At 41.6% G+C, this 16,161-nt stretch overlaps 1 protein-coding gene across 2 annotated transcripts in view; it reads right to left on the bottom strand.

The window, feature by feature from the left end:
- Window positions 1–16,161, bottom strand: part of cop1 (COP1 E3 ubiquitin ligase) — a 147,337-nt gene that overhangs the window by 115,646 nt on the left and 15,530 nt on the right. For both annotated transcript variants that reach the window (XM_078535713.1, XM_078535714.1), the window contains exon 3: window positions 6,187–6,251. In XM_078535713.1, coding sequence (XP_078391839.1) covers window positions 6,187–6,251 — 65 coding nt within the window. The remainder of the gene's footprint in view (window positions 1–6,186; window positions 6,252–16,161) is intronic.

Below are 16,161 nucleotides of genomic sequence, written 5' to 3'. Positions count from 1 at the left end.
CCATCACTGAATTCCCCCAAGATCAACATCCAGGGGGTTACCACTGACCAGAAACTGAATTGGACTAGCCACATAAATACTGTGGCTATAAGAGCAGGTCAGATGTTAGGAATCATGCGCCGAGTAAATCACCTCCTGACTCCCCAAAGCCTGTTCACCATCTACAAGGCACAAGTCAGGAGCGTGATGGAATACTCTCCACTTGCCTGAATGAGTGCAGCTCCCACAACACTCAAGAAGCTTGACACCGTCCAGGGCTATGCAGCCCACTTCATTGGTACCACATCCACAAACATTCACTCCTTCCACCACTGACGCACAGTAGCAGCAGTGTGTACCATCTACAAGATGCACTGCCGGAATTCACCAAGGCTCCTCCAACAGCACCTTCCAAACCCACGACCACTACCATCTAGAAGGACAAGGGCAAGATAGGTGGGAACACCGCCACCTGGAAGTTCCCCTCCAAGTCACTCACCGTCCTGTCTTGGGAATATATCGCCGTTCCTTCACTGTCGCTGGGTCAAAATCTTGGAACTCGCTCCCTAACAGCACTGTGGGTGTACCTACACCACATGGACTGTTCTTGAACAGAAGGCTGCTCACCACCACCTTCTCAAGGCCAACTAGGGATGGGCAATAAATGCTGGCCCAGCTAGTGAAGACCACATCCCATGAACGAATTTTTAAAAAATACTCCAGGTATGGTCTCACCAATGTCCTGTACAGCTGCAGTAAGACATCCTTGCTCCTGCACTCAAGTCCTCTCGCAATGAAGGCCAACAACATACTATTTGGCTTCTTAACTGCTTGCTGCACCTGCATGCTTGATTTGTGATTGGCGTACAAGGACATCCAGGTCCCTTTGTACATCAACATTTTCCAATCTATCATCATTTAAATAATACTCTGCCATTCTGTTTTTCCTACTAACTTCACACTTTTCCACGTTGTACTGCATTTGCCATGTATCTGCCTACTCACTCAACCTGTCTAAATTGCCTTGAAACCTTTTGCACACTGACTTCTTATGTGGGACTTTATCAAAAGCATTCTAAAAATCCAAATACACCACATCCACTTGTTCTCCCTTATCTATTCTACTAATTACATCCTCAAAAAAATCCAGTAGGCTTGTCAAACATGATTTCCCTTTCATAAATCCAGGCTGACTTTGTCTAATCCTGTTGATATTTTCTGAGGGGGATTTGATTTAACTAAAAATCTTTGTTTTGTGCCTAAATTTTCAGAGAATGGAGCTGAAAGATATTTCACCTCATTTGAAAAGACAGCCATGAAGTTGAATTGACCAAAAGGTACTTGGACTTTAATGTTACAAAATGCTCTGTCAGGTACAGCCATGAATGTGTATGCTAGTTGGTCAGAAGAGCAATCTGCAGACTATGAAATAGTTAAAAGGGAAATACTAAAGGCTTATGAGCTTGTCCCTGAAGCTGATCAATTAAGTTTAGGACCATAAGAAATAAACCTAATCAGACATTGGTAGAATTTGCAAGAGAAAAATAAATACTATGGGATCAACGGTTTCAATCACTGAAATTAAAGAAAACTTTTGATAATGAGGGAAATCACGTTTATGGAGGAATTCCGGAACAGCATTCCAATAACAATTAAGACATATTTAGACAAACATCAAGTATCAAAGATACAAAAAGCCGCAGTTTTGTCTGATACTTATATCTCACACAAACAGTCACATGGGAGGAAATGGTCACACGAGAGTCAACAGGCAAATTGGAGTAATAAAAAATATGATAATGGATAAGATATTAGTTCTAGAGAACAAACAGAAAGACGCCAAAATAATAGAGGATATAGGCTAGAACCTAAAAGTGACGCAAGGAAGATGGTATGCTTTCATTGTAATAAACCTGGACATGTTAAATCTAATTACAGGAAATTAAATGGGAGACCTATTGCAATAGGAGGAACACGCAGGGAAGCCTCAGAAAAGGTAGTACCAGAAAGGGAAATGGTTATTAAAACTGCAGCAGTGGTACAGGTGAAACATGTTCCCTCAGAATCAGGAAAGCGGGATATGGATCAAGATAGTCCGGAGAATTCTTCTTTGATTGCTAGTAAAGAGAAGCAGGCTACTGGAGGTTTTGGATGTTTTCTAAGTGTTCCCTCACTCGTCCAACAAAATAAGCAAACAAATTAAAGTTTTGGGAGATACTGGGGCAGGTCAATCATTGATGGCAGCTGATGCTACAATGTGTGTTCCATACAGTTTTAAGCAAGGAGTATTAATAAGGGGTATTAATGGAATTTATGCACCCGTTTCTTTGTGTAAAATCATTTACAAAGTGACTTTGTGAATGGAATTGTTACTGTGGGAATTATTCCTTGGTCACTTATGGGAGAGATAGATTTTATTCTGGGTAATGATTTGGCTAGTGCAGACAGTAATGAGGCAATGACTGTATTGCAGCAGGAGGCTGATCATGCTGATATTAACCAACTCCTGAAAATTACCCAGGATGGCAAAAAAGTGAGATGCTTATTGCCAATAATGAGCAACTGAAGGAAAACCTGATCAATGTAGAGAACCAACTTTCATGCATAAAAGAGGAGTTTGCTCATGAAAGATGAGGATTGGTGAGAGCAATTGAGAATCAGTCACAGAAGGTAAAACACTTGGCTGAGGATTTGAAATGCCTAAATGATAAACTTGTAAAAGCAAATGTGATGAAGGTCAATCTTCCGTTAAAACTGGATTAACTTCAAACATCAGAAGTCTCTACCAACTGTGAAAAATACCTTGAACAGGAAAAGGAATTGCTGGTGAATCATAGAAGTTGGTTTAATGCAGAATTAAAAACCAAAACTAGCAAATTGTTAGAACTTTGTCACGAAAAAAACGAGGTTCTTGCAACTCAATGCAATCTGGGGAAAATGAAAGAGGAGATGTGTGGTATGAAATGTTGCAATTCTGAACTTATTCCTGTGAATAAAATCTCCTTGCTGAATTGTGATCCAGCTGAGGAAAGAGATGATCCAAGTAACATCACTGATGTATCAGTCTCAGTAACGGGCAGTATAGAAGCAAAAGTGCCTACAGAATTGGAATTTAAGATTTGTCACCAAAAAGGACTGAAACTGCAAAATGATCTGGAAGGGTTAATGACCAGAGGCATTGATTTACAGGTGCTTGCCAGTGCAAACACAACAGCTGGAATCCAGGCAAGCGGACAGTTTGCAAAAGGCCATTCAAAGCCTGTCGAGGAGTGGAATGATATCGTTTGTGCATTTGTAAATGGCTTGAAGGATCGGAACGAACCATAAATCTCCAGAGGGAGGAAGTGATTGATATTGCTCAAAGAGAATTGAAAAAGACCCATTTGAAATGGGATTGGGAGAAATGACAAGATCATAAAATGTTCAAAGATCAAACCAAGCAGGAGTAAGACATCCTTTTGAGCGAACATAAGAAGCATTTGAATAACATCCTTGAAACAGCTGAAAGAGGTTTGGATCAGAGGAGAAATGAGTTGTTAACACGCAAAAATGCCATTCAGACCTTCTTATCTCGAAATGAGAATTTACCACATTTGAGTTCAGAAACTGGGCTTGAAGATGGGATTATGCCTAGGGCTCACAAGAAGGAAGATTGAACTTAAATGAAACATTCTTTGCTGAGTTAAAGACCTGGAATAAGAGAAAAAATGCACAAAGGTTGAATTATGATGAGACTATGTGTAAATTCTGCTCACCTTTCTTGTCACATTTGTTGACTTTTGGTTAAATCTTTATATTTTACCCTATGAGATGTAGTTCAGAGACGAGATGAATAGTTCTTTTGTATGGTATGTAAAAAGTTATTTGTCAGAAGTTTATGTTGTTAAGTTCTTGTAAAGAAGGCATCAAGCCATTGTAAAGAAACCTTTATCTTCTTAAAGCTTGCTTTCTTTCGAGTGAAGAGGTGTGATGGACCCCAGGAGAAAAAGAGAAAGCTTACCTTTCAAGACAGAGATCGGGCCTTGGCGGCTGAGAACTACAGTTCCCAACAGGCTCTGCGCATCGGCCGGCTCTGAAATGGAAGCTTCTTCTTTCTTCCGATCTTCAGGTTCTGCACATGTGCGGGCGGAGAATGGCCGCACGTGCACAGTTGGTGCATTTTCTCGGTTATAGGTCGGTAAACGGCCCTGTGCACATGCTCAGTTTGTTTCTTCAGCTGGAAACTGTTCCTGCACGCCTGTGCAGAGCAGAAAACAAGAAACAAGGTGAAACAGCAGGAAAAGAGGATCAGGTGACCTAGAAGAGAACAGAAAAAGCTGGACACAGGAGAGGGACCGGAAGCAGGTCCCAAAACCAAGTTGTCAACCCAAGTCAGGGAGTGGGGCACAATCAAGTTAAGCGACAAGGTCAGGAATCTGAAACAGATCCTGTTAAGTCAAGTTAAGAGTGACGAGCAGAGGAAAAGGCTCAGAATTAAAGAGTCGGAGCTGCAGGGACTAGGCTTTAAACGAGGTCAGCTTACAAGAAGTCAGAAGATCTGAGGAGACAGCTGAAGGTTGGTGACTCCATACATTGGCCTTTGAAGCAGTGGTGTTCTCCTTGGCACAGCCGAATATCTGAGTATGGGTGTGTGGAAGGTGAAGCTTGAATGCATGTAGAGATCCAGGGGAAAGGAACCTTGGAAAGAGGCCTGGAGGTAGATCCTTGTTCGAGATGCCCGAGTAAAAGCGTGGTTTAGGAGAGAAGGTGAGTTCTTCGAATGTGAAGATTGGAAGCCCTCGTAAGGGCGACAGAATTTCAGTGAGATTGGTTGGCTCACAGTGTGACAAGAGTCAGTTGATGAGAAAGCCATTGAAACTTGGTTTTGCAGTATGGTGTGTCTAACCACAATTCAGTTTACATGGACTGTACATTTAGTGTAAACATTAGAGTATAAGATAGATTTTGTAACTTATGTTATCTTTACAGATGTACGTACAAATTCGTAAAGGTATAGTTGGGGTGACGTAGTGGTGTAATCTAATTTATCTTTTCCTGTTTAATAAATGTTGTATTCTTTTGTTAAAAGTCCATCAACAGATTCCTGTGACTCTGTTCAGTAGCCACCCTCCACTTTTCTAAACAAAAGAAAAAAGTTAGAGTCTCTCAAGCCAGGTTCCACCTTGGGATCTGACTTGTCCAGCAGCATCAGCTGGGATCATAACAGTATACATATCAGGAAGGATTGACCAGCCGGGTCTCTTTTCACTTATAAAAAAGTGACTGAGGGGTAACTTCATAGGCATCATTAAATTCATGAAAGGTTTTGATAGTGGATACAGAGAGAATGTTTCCTCTTGTCGAGGAGAGCTTGACTAAAGGACATCAATATAAAATAGTCACCAACCCAATAGGAAATTCCAAAGAAACTTCCTTACCCGAAGTATAGTGAGAATGTGGAACTCACGGCCACGGAGAATGGTTGAAGTGAGTAGTATAATTAAGGGGAAGTGAGACAAGCCTATGAGAAAGAAGTGTTACAGAGATTAAGATGAGGAAAGATGGGAGGAGGCTCAAGTGGAACGTAAATGCCGGCAGGGACTGCGTCAGCTGAATGGCCTATTTCTGTGCCATAGGTCCTCTGTAACCCATATAAGCAGTATGGATGGAGATTTGCAATAACAGGGGTCAGAAAACACCAACATGAGTAGTTCAGGGGTCCTCTAATCATCGCCGTTGGACAGAGTATTAGTCAAGAAATAATTGGAGCCTGTAATAAAGATAATGCAATCATTATGGGGACTTTAACCTCACATCAGCAGCAGCTCCCAGCCCATTCACTATCACCAAGGGTAAGAGCAGCAGAGTCATAGGAATAACATTGCCAGTATGCCCCACAAGCTATTTGTGTCTTCCTATATTTTAGTATGGTCCTCCCCATGAAGAATATCCGTCAAATTAATATCATCTGCAAATTTAAACATCATACCCTGGTCCAAATAATTTCTGTATCTGGTGAACAAGGGCACCACTTGCTAACAGTGTGAAGAGCTTCCCTTAACGCCTACCCACTGGTTTATGCTTTGTAGCTAACCCTTCTGCTACCTAATTCCACGTGACCTGAGCCTCTCGCTTGGCACCTTGCTGAATTGCAAGTTTCCCAGTGGGAAACCCAGTGGGGTACATTCAAGTCAATCACTTGGTGTAATATTGCCCATCCATACTTACTGGGTGTTCAAGTTTTAGTCGTTTGTCTTCAGATCTTTGCTTCTGTTTCAGGATTAGTTCATTAACTACAAGAGAACAGGAAATGATTACCCAAGTTGCAACCAAACGTTTAAACAAACAAACCTGTTTTAAGTTCACCTTAAATTAGTGAAAACAAGCTTTTCCCCTTCTCAGCGCCAACTGAAAAGTGCACAAAAACCACACTCACTCCACTTTGGAGTGGAAGGTAGGGGCTACAGACTAAAGCTCCCTCTACACTGTCCCCATCAAACACTTGCAGGGCAGGTACAGCACGGGGTTAGATACAGAGTAAAGCTCCCTCTACACTGTCCCATCAAACACCCCCAGGACAGGTACAGCACAGGGTTAGATACAGAGTAAAGCTCCCTCTACACTGTCCCCATCAAACACTCGCAGGGCAGGTACAGCACGGGGTTAGATACAGAGTAAAGCTCCCTCTACTACATTATGTTATGAGTGCAGGACTTCACAACATGGTTATGTTTTAAAATATCTCTTTTAACTTAAGGTGAAACAGAATTTTCTCGATAGGGTATCATAATAAACCTTTGCCCAGAAACAGACCCACGTGACCCAGTTATCCTGAAACCCAAACGGAAACCTATTAAAAATCAAGCAACAGTTTTCACACCTTGATAGAGAAAACAGGCAGACAGAGCCAGAGACAGACAATTAACTTCCTGCTGTGAAGAGCAGAGTAAGTCTGTTTTAGTGTTAGCAACCAAACAGAGTGCTGGTGAGAGCTGGTTCTCTGTCTGAAAAGACAATAGAATTATGGGACATTTGGGCATTTAAGGAACAAGGATTCACTGAGGTTGGCCTTGCTGGGGGAGTCTGATTTGGGAGACGGAGACTGAATAGAATGACTTTCAAAGGATACTAGAAGACATAACCCGGCATGGCAGGGAGAAGTGAGCCTGCTGGAAAGCTGGAAATAATTTGGGACATGTTCTTGTAATGCTGCACACCTCTAAGATGTATCTTGATTGCATTAGTTAATGTGAGAGTTTTATTTAATTTTTCATGGGATGTGGGCATTGCTGACAAGGCCAGCATTTGTTGACCATCCTCAATTGCCCTTGAACTGAGTGGTTTGCTAGGCCATTTCAGAGGGCATTGAAGAATCAACCACATTGCTCTGGGTCTGGAGTCACATGTAGGCCAGACCAGGTAAGAGCCACAGATTTCCTTCCCTAAAAGACATTAGTAAACTAGATGGGTTTTTTTGACAATCGATGATCATTTCATGGCCCGCATCACAGGCTAGCTTTATGTTCCAGGTTTATTGATTAAATTTAAATTCCACTAGTTGCCATGGTGGGATTTGAACCCATGTCCCCAAAGCAACAGCCTGATCCTCTGGATTATTCGTCCAGTGAAATCACCATTACACCACCATCACCCCACAAATGCCTTTTCTTTAGATCGATGCATCAGTTGGTTCCGTTAAATAATATTTGATCTATGTTGATTCTAGTTAGTTACAGTAAAAGTCTTAAAATGTGAAATCTTGTCATGCCATTCTTTCCGTCAGTTGCTCGGAAATTCCTCTTTTTAAAAAGTTATCGGTCCCAAAGGGGATTATAACAACTGGCCCATCAAACACTCCCAGGACAAATGCAGCACAAGATAGAGAGTAAAGGAAGTGGCTGCAGAGACAGTGGAGGCATTGGTCGAAATATTCCAGAGCTCACTGGATTCCGGGAGGGTCCCAGCGGATTGGAAAACCGCTAATGTGATGCCCCTGTTCAAGAGGGGAGGGAGACAAAAAGCAGGAAACTATAGGCCAGTCAGCCTAACATCTGTTGCTGGGAAAATGCTAGAGCCCATTATTAAGGAAGAAATAGCAGGACATTGAGAAAAGCTTAATGCAATCAAACAGAGTCAACATGGTTTTGTGAAAGGGAAATCATGTTTGACAAATTTGCTAGAGTTCTTTGAGGATATAACAAGCAGAGTTGACAAAGGGGAACTGGTAGATGTAGTGTATTGGGATTTCCAGAAGACATTCAATAAGGTGGCACATAAAAGGTTATTGCACAAGATAAGTGCTCACTGTATTGGGGGTAATGTATTCATTGGTTAACGCACAGAAGACAGGGAGTCGGGATTAATGGGTCTTTCTCAGGTTGGAAAGACGTAACTAGTGGAGTGCCACAAGGATCAGTCCTAGGGCCTCAATTATTTACTATCTATATTAATGACATGGAGGAGGGGGCAGAGTGTAATGTATCCAAATTTGCTGACGATACAAAAATAGGTGGGAGGGCATGTTGTGATGGGGGACATAAGGGGTCTGCAAGGGGATATAGACAGGTTGAATGAGTGGGCAAAAACTTGGCAGATGGAGTTCAATGTAGGAAAGTGTGACGTCATGCACTTTGGTAGGAAAAATCAAAAGGCAGACTATTATTTAAATGGACAGACTCTCCAAAAAGAGTGCAGCACAGAGGGATCTAGATGTTCTTGTGCACAAAACACAAAAAGTCAGCATGCAAGTGTAGCAAGTAATTAAGAAGGCAAATGGAATTTTGGCCTGTATTGCTGGGGGGGTTGGAGTTTAAAAATAGGGAAGTCTTGTTACAACTGTACAGGGTGTTGGTGAAGCCGCACTTGGAGTACTGTGTACAGTTCTGGTCCCCGTAAGATTCACTAGGCTGATTCCAGGGGTGGAAGGGTTGACTTATCAAGAACAGCTAAACAGGTTAGGCCTTTATTCATTGGTGTTTAGAAGAATGAGGGGTGATCTTATCGAAACGTACAAGATTCTGAGGGGGGTTGACAGGGTAGATGTTGAGATGTTTTCACTAGTGGGGGAATCTCGAACTAGGGGACATAGTTACAGAATAATGGGACATTCATTTAAAATTGAGATGCTAGGGAATTTCTTCTCTGAGAGGGTAGTGAATGTCTGGAATTCTCTACCTCAGAGTTATGGAGGCTAGATCACAAAGTATTTAAAGAGGAGGTAAATAGATTTTTGAAATATTGGGGGGTTGAGGATTATGAGGAGCTGACACGAAAGAGGAGTTGAGGCCTGGGGCAGATCAGCCATGATCTTATTGAATGGCGGGGCAGGCTTGAGAAACCAAGTGGCCTACTCCTGCTCCCAACATTCTTATGTTACGTAAAGCTCCCTCTCCACTGCCTGAAAAACTCCAACAGGTGCAGCACATACTACACACTAAGCCGATGAGAACCACAGGTTGCAACTTTAACTGAGTGCATCGTCAAAAGAGTGAGAAGTTTAGAATTTGATGAGAATAGGAATTTGGTGCTGAGGAGGGAGATGCATCTTTTTGTCTTGAAATTTTGCAGAGATTTGCTTAAATTTGATTTAGACAGCGCTCGAGTGCAGCAGCAGTGGCAGAGCCTCCTGAGAAGTAGAGCAGCAGACAAGAGACAGAGAAAACCTTCTGAAGTAACAATGCCAGTGAACAGGGTGGGGAACAGGTAAGTTACAAAGGTGTATCAAGTGTATGGTTACAGGCTAGCATTTGTATCCTAGCGTTACCTAAACAGTTAGCCTTAAAGAAAAGAAAAATCAATACAATTTATCTATAAATAATGTAGACTATCACTGAATAGTTGCAGCACAGAATGAGGCCATTCAACCCACTGTGCTCGTGCTGACTATTGTTTTGTTTGCACTTCAGTCCCTTCCGTGCTCGAAGGGCACTGGAGGGACTGGGGTGTTTTATCGACCCCCTTAATCACATTTTGATTTAATGTTGGTAAGTTTCCTTTAAATTTTGTCTTTTGTTTTTGCAGTTTCCCTTTAAGGGGGTGCCTTTTAATTTGTCCCCTGATTTGTTAAATTAGTTTATTTGGTTGGACTTGAAAGAGTTGCTGACCCACCGCAAGAGCAACTTAGCCAGTTCTACTCCTATTAATTGTCTAGCATCATGTAGGCGCAAGGCATTAATGGAGTTTCTCTAATTAGGTTAATTAACAACTCTTGGATAATGATCCAATTTCCTTTTAAAAGCCGAGGTGTCAGCTGTGGCTCAGTTCATAGCACCCTCGCCTTTGAATCAGAGGGTTGTGGGTTCATGTCCCACTCCTGGAAACCAAGAACTGTGATTGTACTCGAAAGAGTTGCAATCTGTGACTGTTGATAACTCGAAAGACTTTCCTTTTAAAAGCCACAATTACACCATGCAGTCAGGCAGTGCATTCCAGATCCTAACCACTTGTTGCGCTATAAAGCTTTTCCTCATGTCACCTCTGGCTCCTTTGCCAATCACCATTCACTATCGACTGGTTCCTGACCTTTCTGCCAAAGCGACGTTTCTCCCCATCTGTCCAGACTCCTTATGAATGCCTCGATCAAATCTCCTCTCACCCTTCTCCTGCAAGGACAACAGCCCCAGCTTCAACAATTTATCCATGTAATTTAAGTCTCTCATCCCCAGAAGCATTGTGATCTTTTCTGCACTCCCTATAAAGCCTTCACACCCTTCCTAAAGCATAGCACCCTGAACTAGACATAATGCTGTAATTAAGGGGAAAGCAGTGTTTATTATAAAGGTTCAGCATTACTCCCTTGCTTTTGTACTCTGCTATTTATGAAGTCCAGGGTCCCACATGCCCCATTAACCATTTTTTCAACCTGCCCTGGCACCTTCAATCTATGCACTTGTACCCCCATGTTCCTCTGCACCACCTTTAGAATTGTAACCATTATTTTATATTATCATTTCTTCCTACTTCAATTTTGCTGACAAGCCTGTTGTGTGACACACTATCGAATGCCTTTTGGAAGTCCATGTACACCACAACCACATTACTGTTATCAGTCCTCTTATCTCAGAACAGGGCTTTCAACTAATGGGGTCGAGGGACTGGGGGGGCAGGGGCGGTGGTGGTTGGATGAAGGTAGATTTAGAAATCCAAAGAGAAAGGTCGAGGCATTGATTCTAGTCTACATTATTTGATATTCTTTTCTATTCGATATCCTGTAAGGATTCTATGTTTCTATTCTATGCATTGGAACAGTACTGTATAATCATGTGGGGAAAGATAAGCAGAATGGGAAAGAAAGGAACAGAAGGAAAAGAGTTTAACAAAAATTGTGCATCAGCAAATAAAGTCATTGCAGGGAATAGTAGTAAAATAATGAAATTCAGGGTTCTTTGTCTGAATGCGCACAGCAGTGGCACAAATAGAGGTAAATGATTTAGATTTAATCATCATTACAGAAACATGGTGACAGGGTGATCAAGGTTGGGAACTAAAGGTTTCAGGGTACACAATATTTCCAAAAGACAGACAGAATGATGGCAAAGGAGGATGGGTAGCCCTCATAGTAAAAGATGTGGTAAGGACATTAGCGAGAATGGATTTGGCCTCAGAAGATCATGAGGTAGAATCAGTGTGGGTGGTGATTTGGAATAGGAAGACACTGGTCACTGGTGGGAGTAGCATATAGGCCCTTGAACAATAGTTACACCGTTGGGCAGAGTATCAAACAAAAAATTACTGGAACTTGTACCAAAGGAAGGAATAATTACGGGGGACTTTAATCTTCATATAGGCTGGGACAATCAAATTGGCAAGAGTAGTCTAGAAGATTAGTTTGTAGAATCTTTTCTTGACAGTTTCCTGGAGCAATATGTTGTCAAACTGACCAGGGATAAAGTGCTATATTAGATCTGGTATTATGTATTGAAGCAGGGTTAATTAGCAATGCAGTAAAAGATCCATTGGGAAATAGTGATCATAATACCATTGAATTCCATGTTAAGTTTGAAAGTGACGTACTCCAATCACAGAGAAGAATCTTAAAATTTAACAAAGCCAATTACATAGATATGAGAGGAGAACTGGCTACAGTTAATTGGGTAAATAGACTAAAAGGTATGGAGGTAAATGAACAGTACATTTAAAGAAAAAAAATCAAAATGTTCAGCAAAAATACACTCCATTGAAAAACAAAAACTTAGCAAGAAAGACCCATCCGTGGCTCACTCAGGAAGTTTAGGATAGTATTAGATTAAAAGAAGAGGCTTACAATATTGCAAAAAGCAGTAGCAAGTCTGAGGAATGGGGGTGTTTTAGAAACCGGCAAAAGCCACCAAAAAGTTGATAAAAAGGCAAAATAAACAGAATGAAGGCAAACTAGACAGAAATATAAAAACAGATTGTAAGAGGTTTGATAAGTATATAAAAAAGAGAAAAGGAGATGAAAGTTGGCCTCTTAGAAGCAGAGACAGGAGAAATTATCACGGGGAATGAGGAAATAGCAGAGGCGTTGAACAAACATTTAGTGTCTGTCTTCACAGTAGAAGACAAGTTTTATACCACAGAATCTTTACAGTGCAGAAGGCCATTTGGCCCATCAAGTCTGCACTGGCTCACAAAGAGCATTCTACGCAGTCCCACTCCCCTGCCTTATCTCTGTAACCTTGCACATTCTCTCTTTTCAGGTAACAATCCAATTCCCTTTTGAATACCTCAACAGAACCTGCCTCCACCACCCTCCCAGGAAGTTTGTTCCAGACTCCAACCACCCTCTGTGTGAAAAAAAATTTTCCTCACAACACTTTTATCCTTTTGCCAATTATCTTGAATCTGTGCCCTCTGGTCCTTGATGTCCTTGAGTGGGAACAGTTTCTCACTATTTACCTTGTCCATACCCCTCAGAATCTTGAATACCTCTATCAAGTCTCCTCTCAGCCTTCTTTTCACCAAAGAAAACAGTCCCAGCCTCTCTAATCTATCCTCTTCATCCCGGGAATCATTCTTGTGAATCCACTCTGACCTCTCTCCAATGCCTCCATATCCTTCTCAAGCACGGTACTCAAAGATTTAACGTTCGCAGTTTTCCAGTCCCCTGGCACTGCCCTTGTCTCTAAGGAAGACTGGAAGATTATCACTAGTGCCTCTGCAATTTCCACTCTCACTTCCCTCAGTACCCTTGGATGCATCTCATCCGGTCCTGGAACCTTATCTATTTTAAGTAAAGATAGCCTTTCTAAAATCTCCTTCTTCTCAATTGCAAACTCTTCTAGTGTACCAGTTACCTCCTCTCTCACCTCAGCCTGGGTAGCATCTTATATGCAAGTTCCCTTTTTTATCCCTAATAGGCCCTGCTCTTTCTTTTATCACCTTTTTATCATTTACATGCTTATACAAGGCCTTGGGATTCCCTTTTATGTTAGCTGCCAGCCTCTTTTCATGCTCTCTCCTTGCTTTTATTAGTTTCTTCACTTCTTCTCTGGTCCTTCTATATTCAGCCTGATTCGCCATTGTATTTTCTACCTGACATCTGTCATACGCCCACTTCTTCCTTTTCATCTTTACCTCTATCTCTCTCAGCATCCAGAGCACTCTGGATTTATTTGCCCTACGTTTCCCCTTCAAAGCCTGCAATACTTTTTCTTTGAAGATGGTCCATTGTTCAGCCACTGTCTTTTCTGCCAACATTTGATTCCAACTCAGATGCATTCTCACCCCATTGAAGTTGTCTTTCCCCCAGTTAATTATCCCTTGTTCCTTGTCCTTTTCCATGGCCAACCTAAACCTTATGATACAATGGTCGCTGTCCCCTAAATGCTCTCCCACTGTTGCTTGATCTATTTGGGCCAACTCATTCCCCAGAGCCAGGTCCCACAGTACCTGCCCTGTCGTTGGACCGGAAACATACTGCTGCAGAAAATTATTCTGAAGACATTCCAGAAACTCTCGCCCTTCTTGTCCTTTTGTACTATTCCTATCCCAGTCTATATTTGGATAATTGAAGTCCCCCATTATAATTACTCTATAATTATCATTTACATGCTTATACAAGGCCTTGGGATTCCCTTTTATGTTAGCTGCCAGCCTCTTTTCATGCTCTCTCCTTGCTTTTATTAGTTTCTTCACTTCCTCTCTGGTCCTTCTATATTCAGCCTGATTCACCATTGTATTTTCTACCTGACATCTATAATTCTTGCACCTCTGTAATTTCTTTGCAAATTTGTTTCTCTGCACTCCTTCCGATAGTTGATGGTCTATATACTACACCAAATAACATTAGTGCACCTTTTTCATTCCTTATTCTCTACCCAGTGTGATTCCGTCTTTGACCCCTCTGGAACATCCTCTCTCTCCAAGCACTATAATGCCATCTTTAATCTTTAACCCCCTCCTTGCCCCTTTTCTGTCTCTCAAAAACACCCTGTACTAGGAATATTTAAAGCCCAGTCTTGCCCTTCTTTGAGCCAGGTCTCTGTTAAAGCAATATCACAATTCCAATAGTCAACCTGTGCCTGTAGTTCACCAATCTTATTAAACACACTCCATGCATTCACATACGTGCACATTAACCTTGATTCCAGCTTTTATGCTATCCTCCCTTACTCTGACCCCATCTAATGACTTACTATTGCCTACTCTAATTTTATCAAACTCTCCAAGTATTCTATGTACCTTGATGCTACTCTCTGATATATTCTCCTTATCAGTTAACAATTCTCTATTTACCACTGCCAGTTCCTCTCCTCACCACTCTGAATTTCCCCTCAGGTTCTCATCCCCCTGCCAATCTAGTTTAAATTCTCCCCAACAACACTAGCAAACCTCTCTGCAAGGACATTAGTCCCAGTCCTGTTAAGGCGTAACCAGTCCTTCTTGTACAGGTCCCATCTGTCCCAATGTATCAAAAAAATGGAGGGTAACCTAGGGGCTGAAAAGTGTGAGCAAATTAAGGTAATTAATATCAGTAGAGAAAAAGTACTGCAGAAACTTAATGGACTATAATCCCACAAATCCCCTGAACTTGATGGCCTACACCCCAGGGTTTTCTGATAGCCGCAGAGATAGTGGGTGTGCTGGTTATGATTTTCCAAACTTCCTGAGATTCTGGAATGGTACCGTCAAATTGGAAGTTAGCAAATGCTACACCACTTTTCAAGAAAGTTGGAAGAAAAAAAAACAGGGAACTACAGGCCAGTTAGCTTAACAACAGTCGCTGGGAACACACCTGAATCTAGTATTAAGGAAGTCTCAACAATGCATTTAGAAAATCATAGTATACAAGGCAATACAGTTTTACTAAAGGGAAATTCCTCTTGCAAATTTAGACTTTTTTGAGGATGCAACGAGTAGGGTAGATAAAGGGAACCAGTAGATGTAGTATACCTGGATTTCCAAAAGGTTTCTGATAAGATGTTGCACAAAAGAACAATAAGCAAGGTAAGGGCTCATGGAGTTGGGGGTGATATATCAGCATGGATAGAGGGCTTGTTAATGGGCAGAAAGCAGAGAATGGCCATAAATGGGCTTTTTCAAGTTGGCAGGCAGTGAATAGTGGAGTGCCGCAAGGATCAGTGCTGATGCCTCAGCTATTTACAATCTATATTAATGCCTTAGATGAAGCGACAGTGTCAAGTATCCAAGTTTGTTGATGACACCAAGTTAGGTGGAAAGGTCAAAAGCAAAATACTGCTGTTGCTGGAAATCTGAAACAAAAACAAAAATTGCTGGAAAAACTCAGCAGGTCTGACAGCATCTGTGGAGAGGAAGACAGAGTTAACGTTTCGAGTCCGTATGACTCTTCATCAGAACTAAAGAGAAATAGAAATTTGGTGAAATATAAGCTGTTTAAGGGGGGTGGGACAGGTGGAGCTGGATAGAGCACCAGTGGAAAGGTCAGCTGTGGGAAGACACAAAGGCTGGTTAAGTGAATAGGTAACAAGATGACAGATGAAGTATAGTGTAGGCAAGGATGAGGTTGTTCACTTTGGTTGTAAGAATAGAAAAGCAGAATAACTTTTAAAAGGTGTCAAACTGCTAAGTATTGATGTTCAAAAAGACTTAAGTGCAAGTACAAGGAATGCAGAAAGTTAGCATATAGATACAGCAAACAATTAGGAAGGCAAATGGTATGTTGATCTTTATTGCAAGGGGGTTGGAGTACAAGAATAAAGAAGTCTTGCTACAATTGTACAGGATTTTGGCGAGGCCGCATCT

The sequence above is a fragment of the Cetorhinus maximus genome, unplaced genomic scaffold, assembly GCF_964194155.1.
Source record: "Cetorhinus maximus unplaced genomic scaffold, sCetMax3.hap1.1 HAP1_SCAFFOLD_609, whole genome shotgun sequence".
In the NCBI taxonomy this organism is placed as follows: Eukaryota; Metazoa; Chordata; class Chondrichthyes; order Lamniformes; family Cetorhinidae; genus Cetorhinus; species Cetorhinus maximus.
Note: the sequence above shows the minus strand (reverse complement) of the source record. Positions and strands in the feature narration are given on the sequence as shown.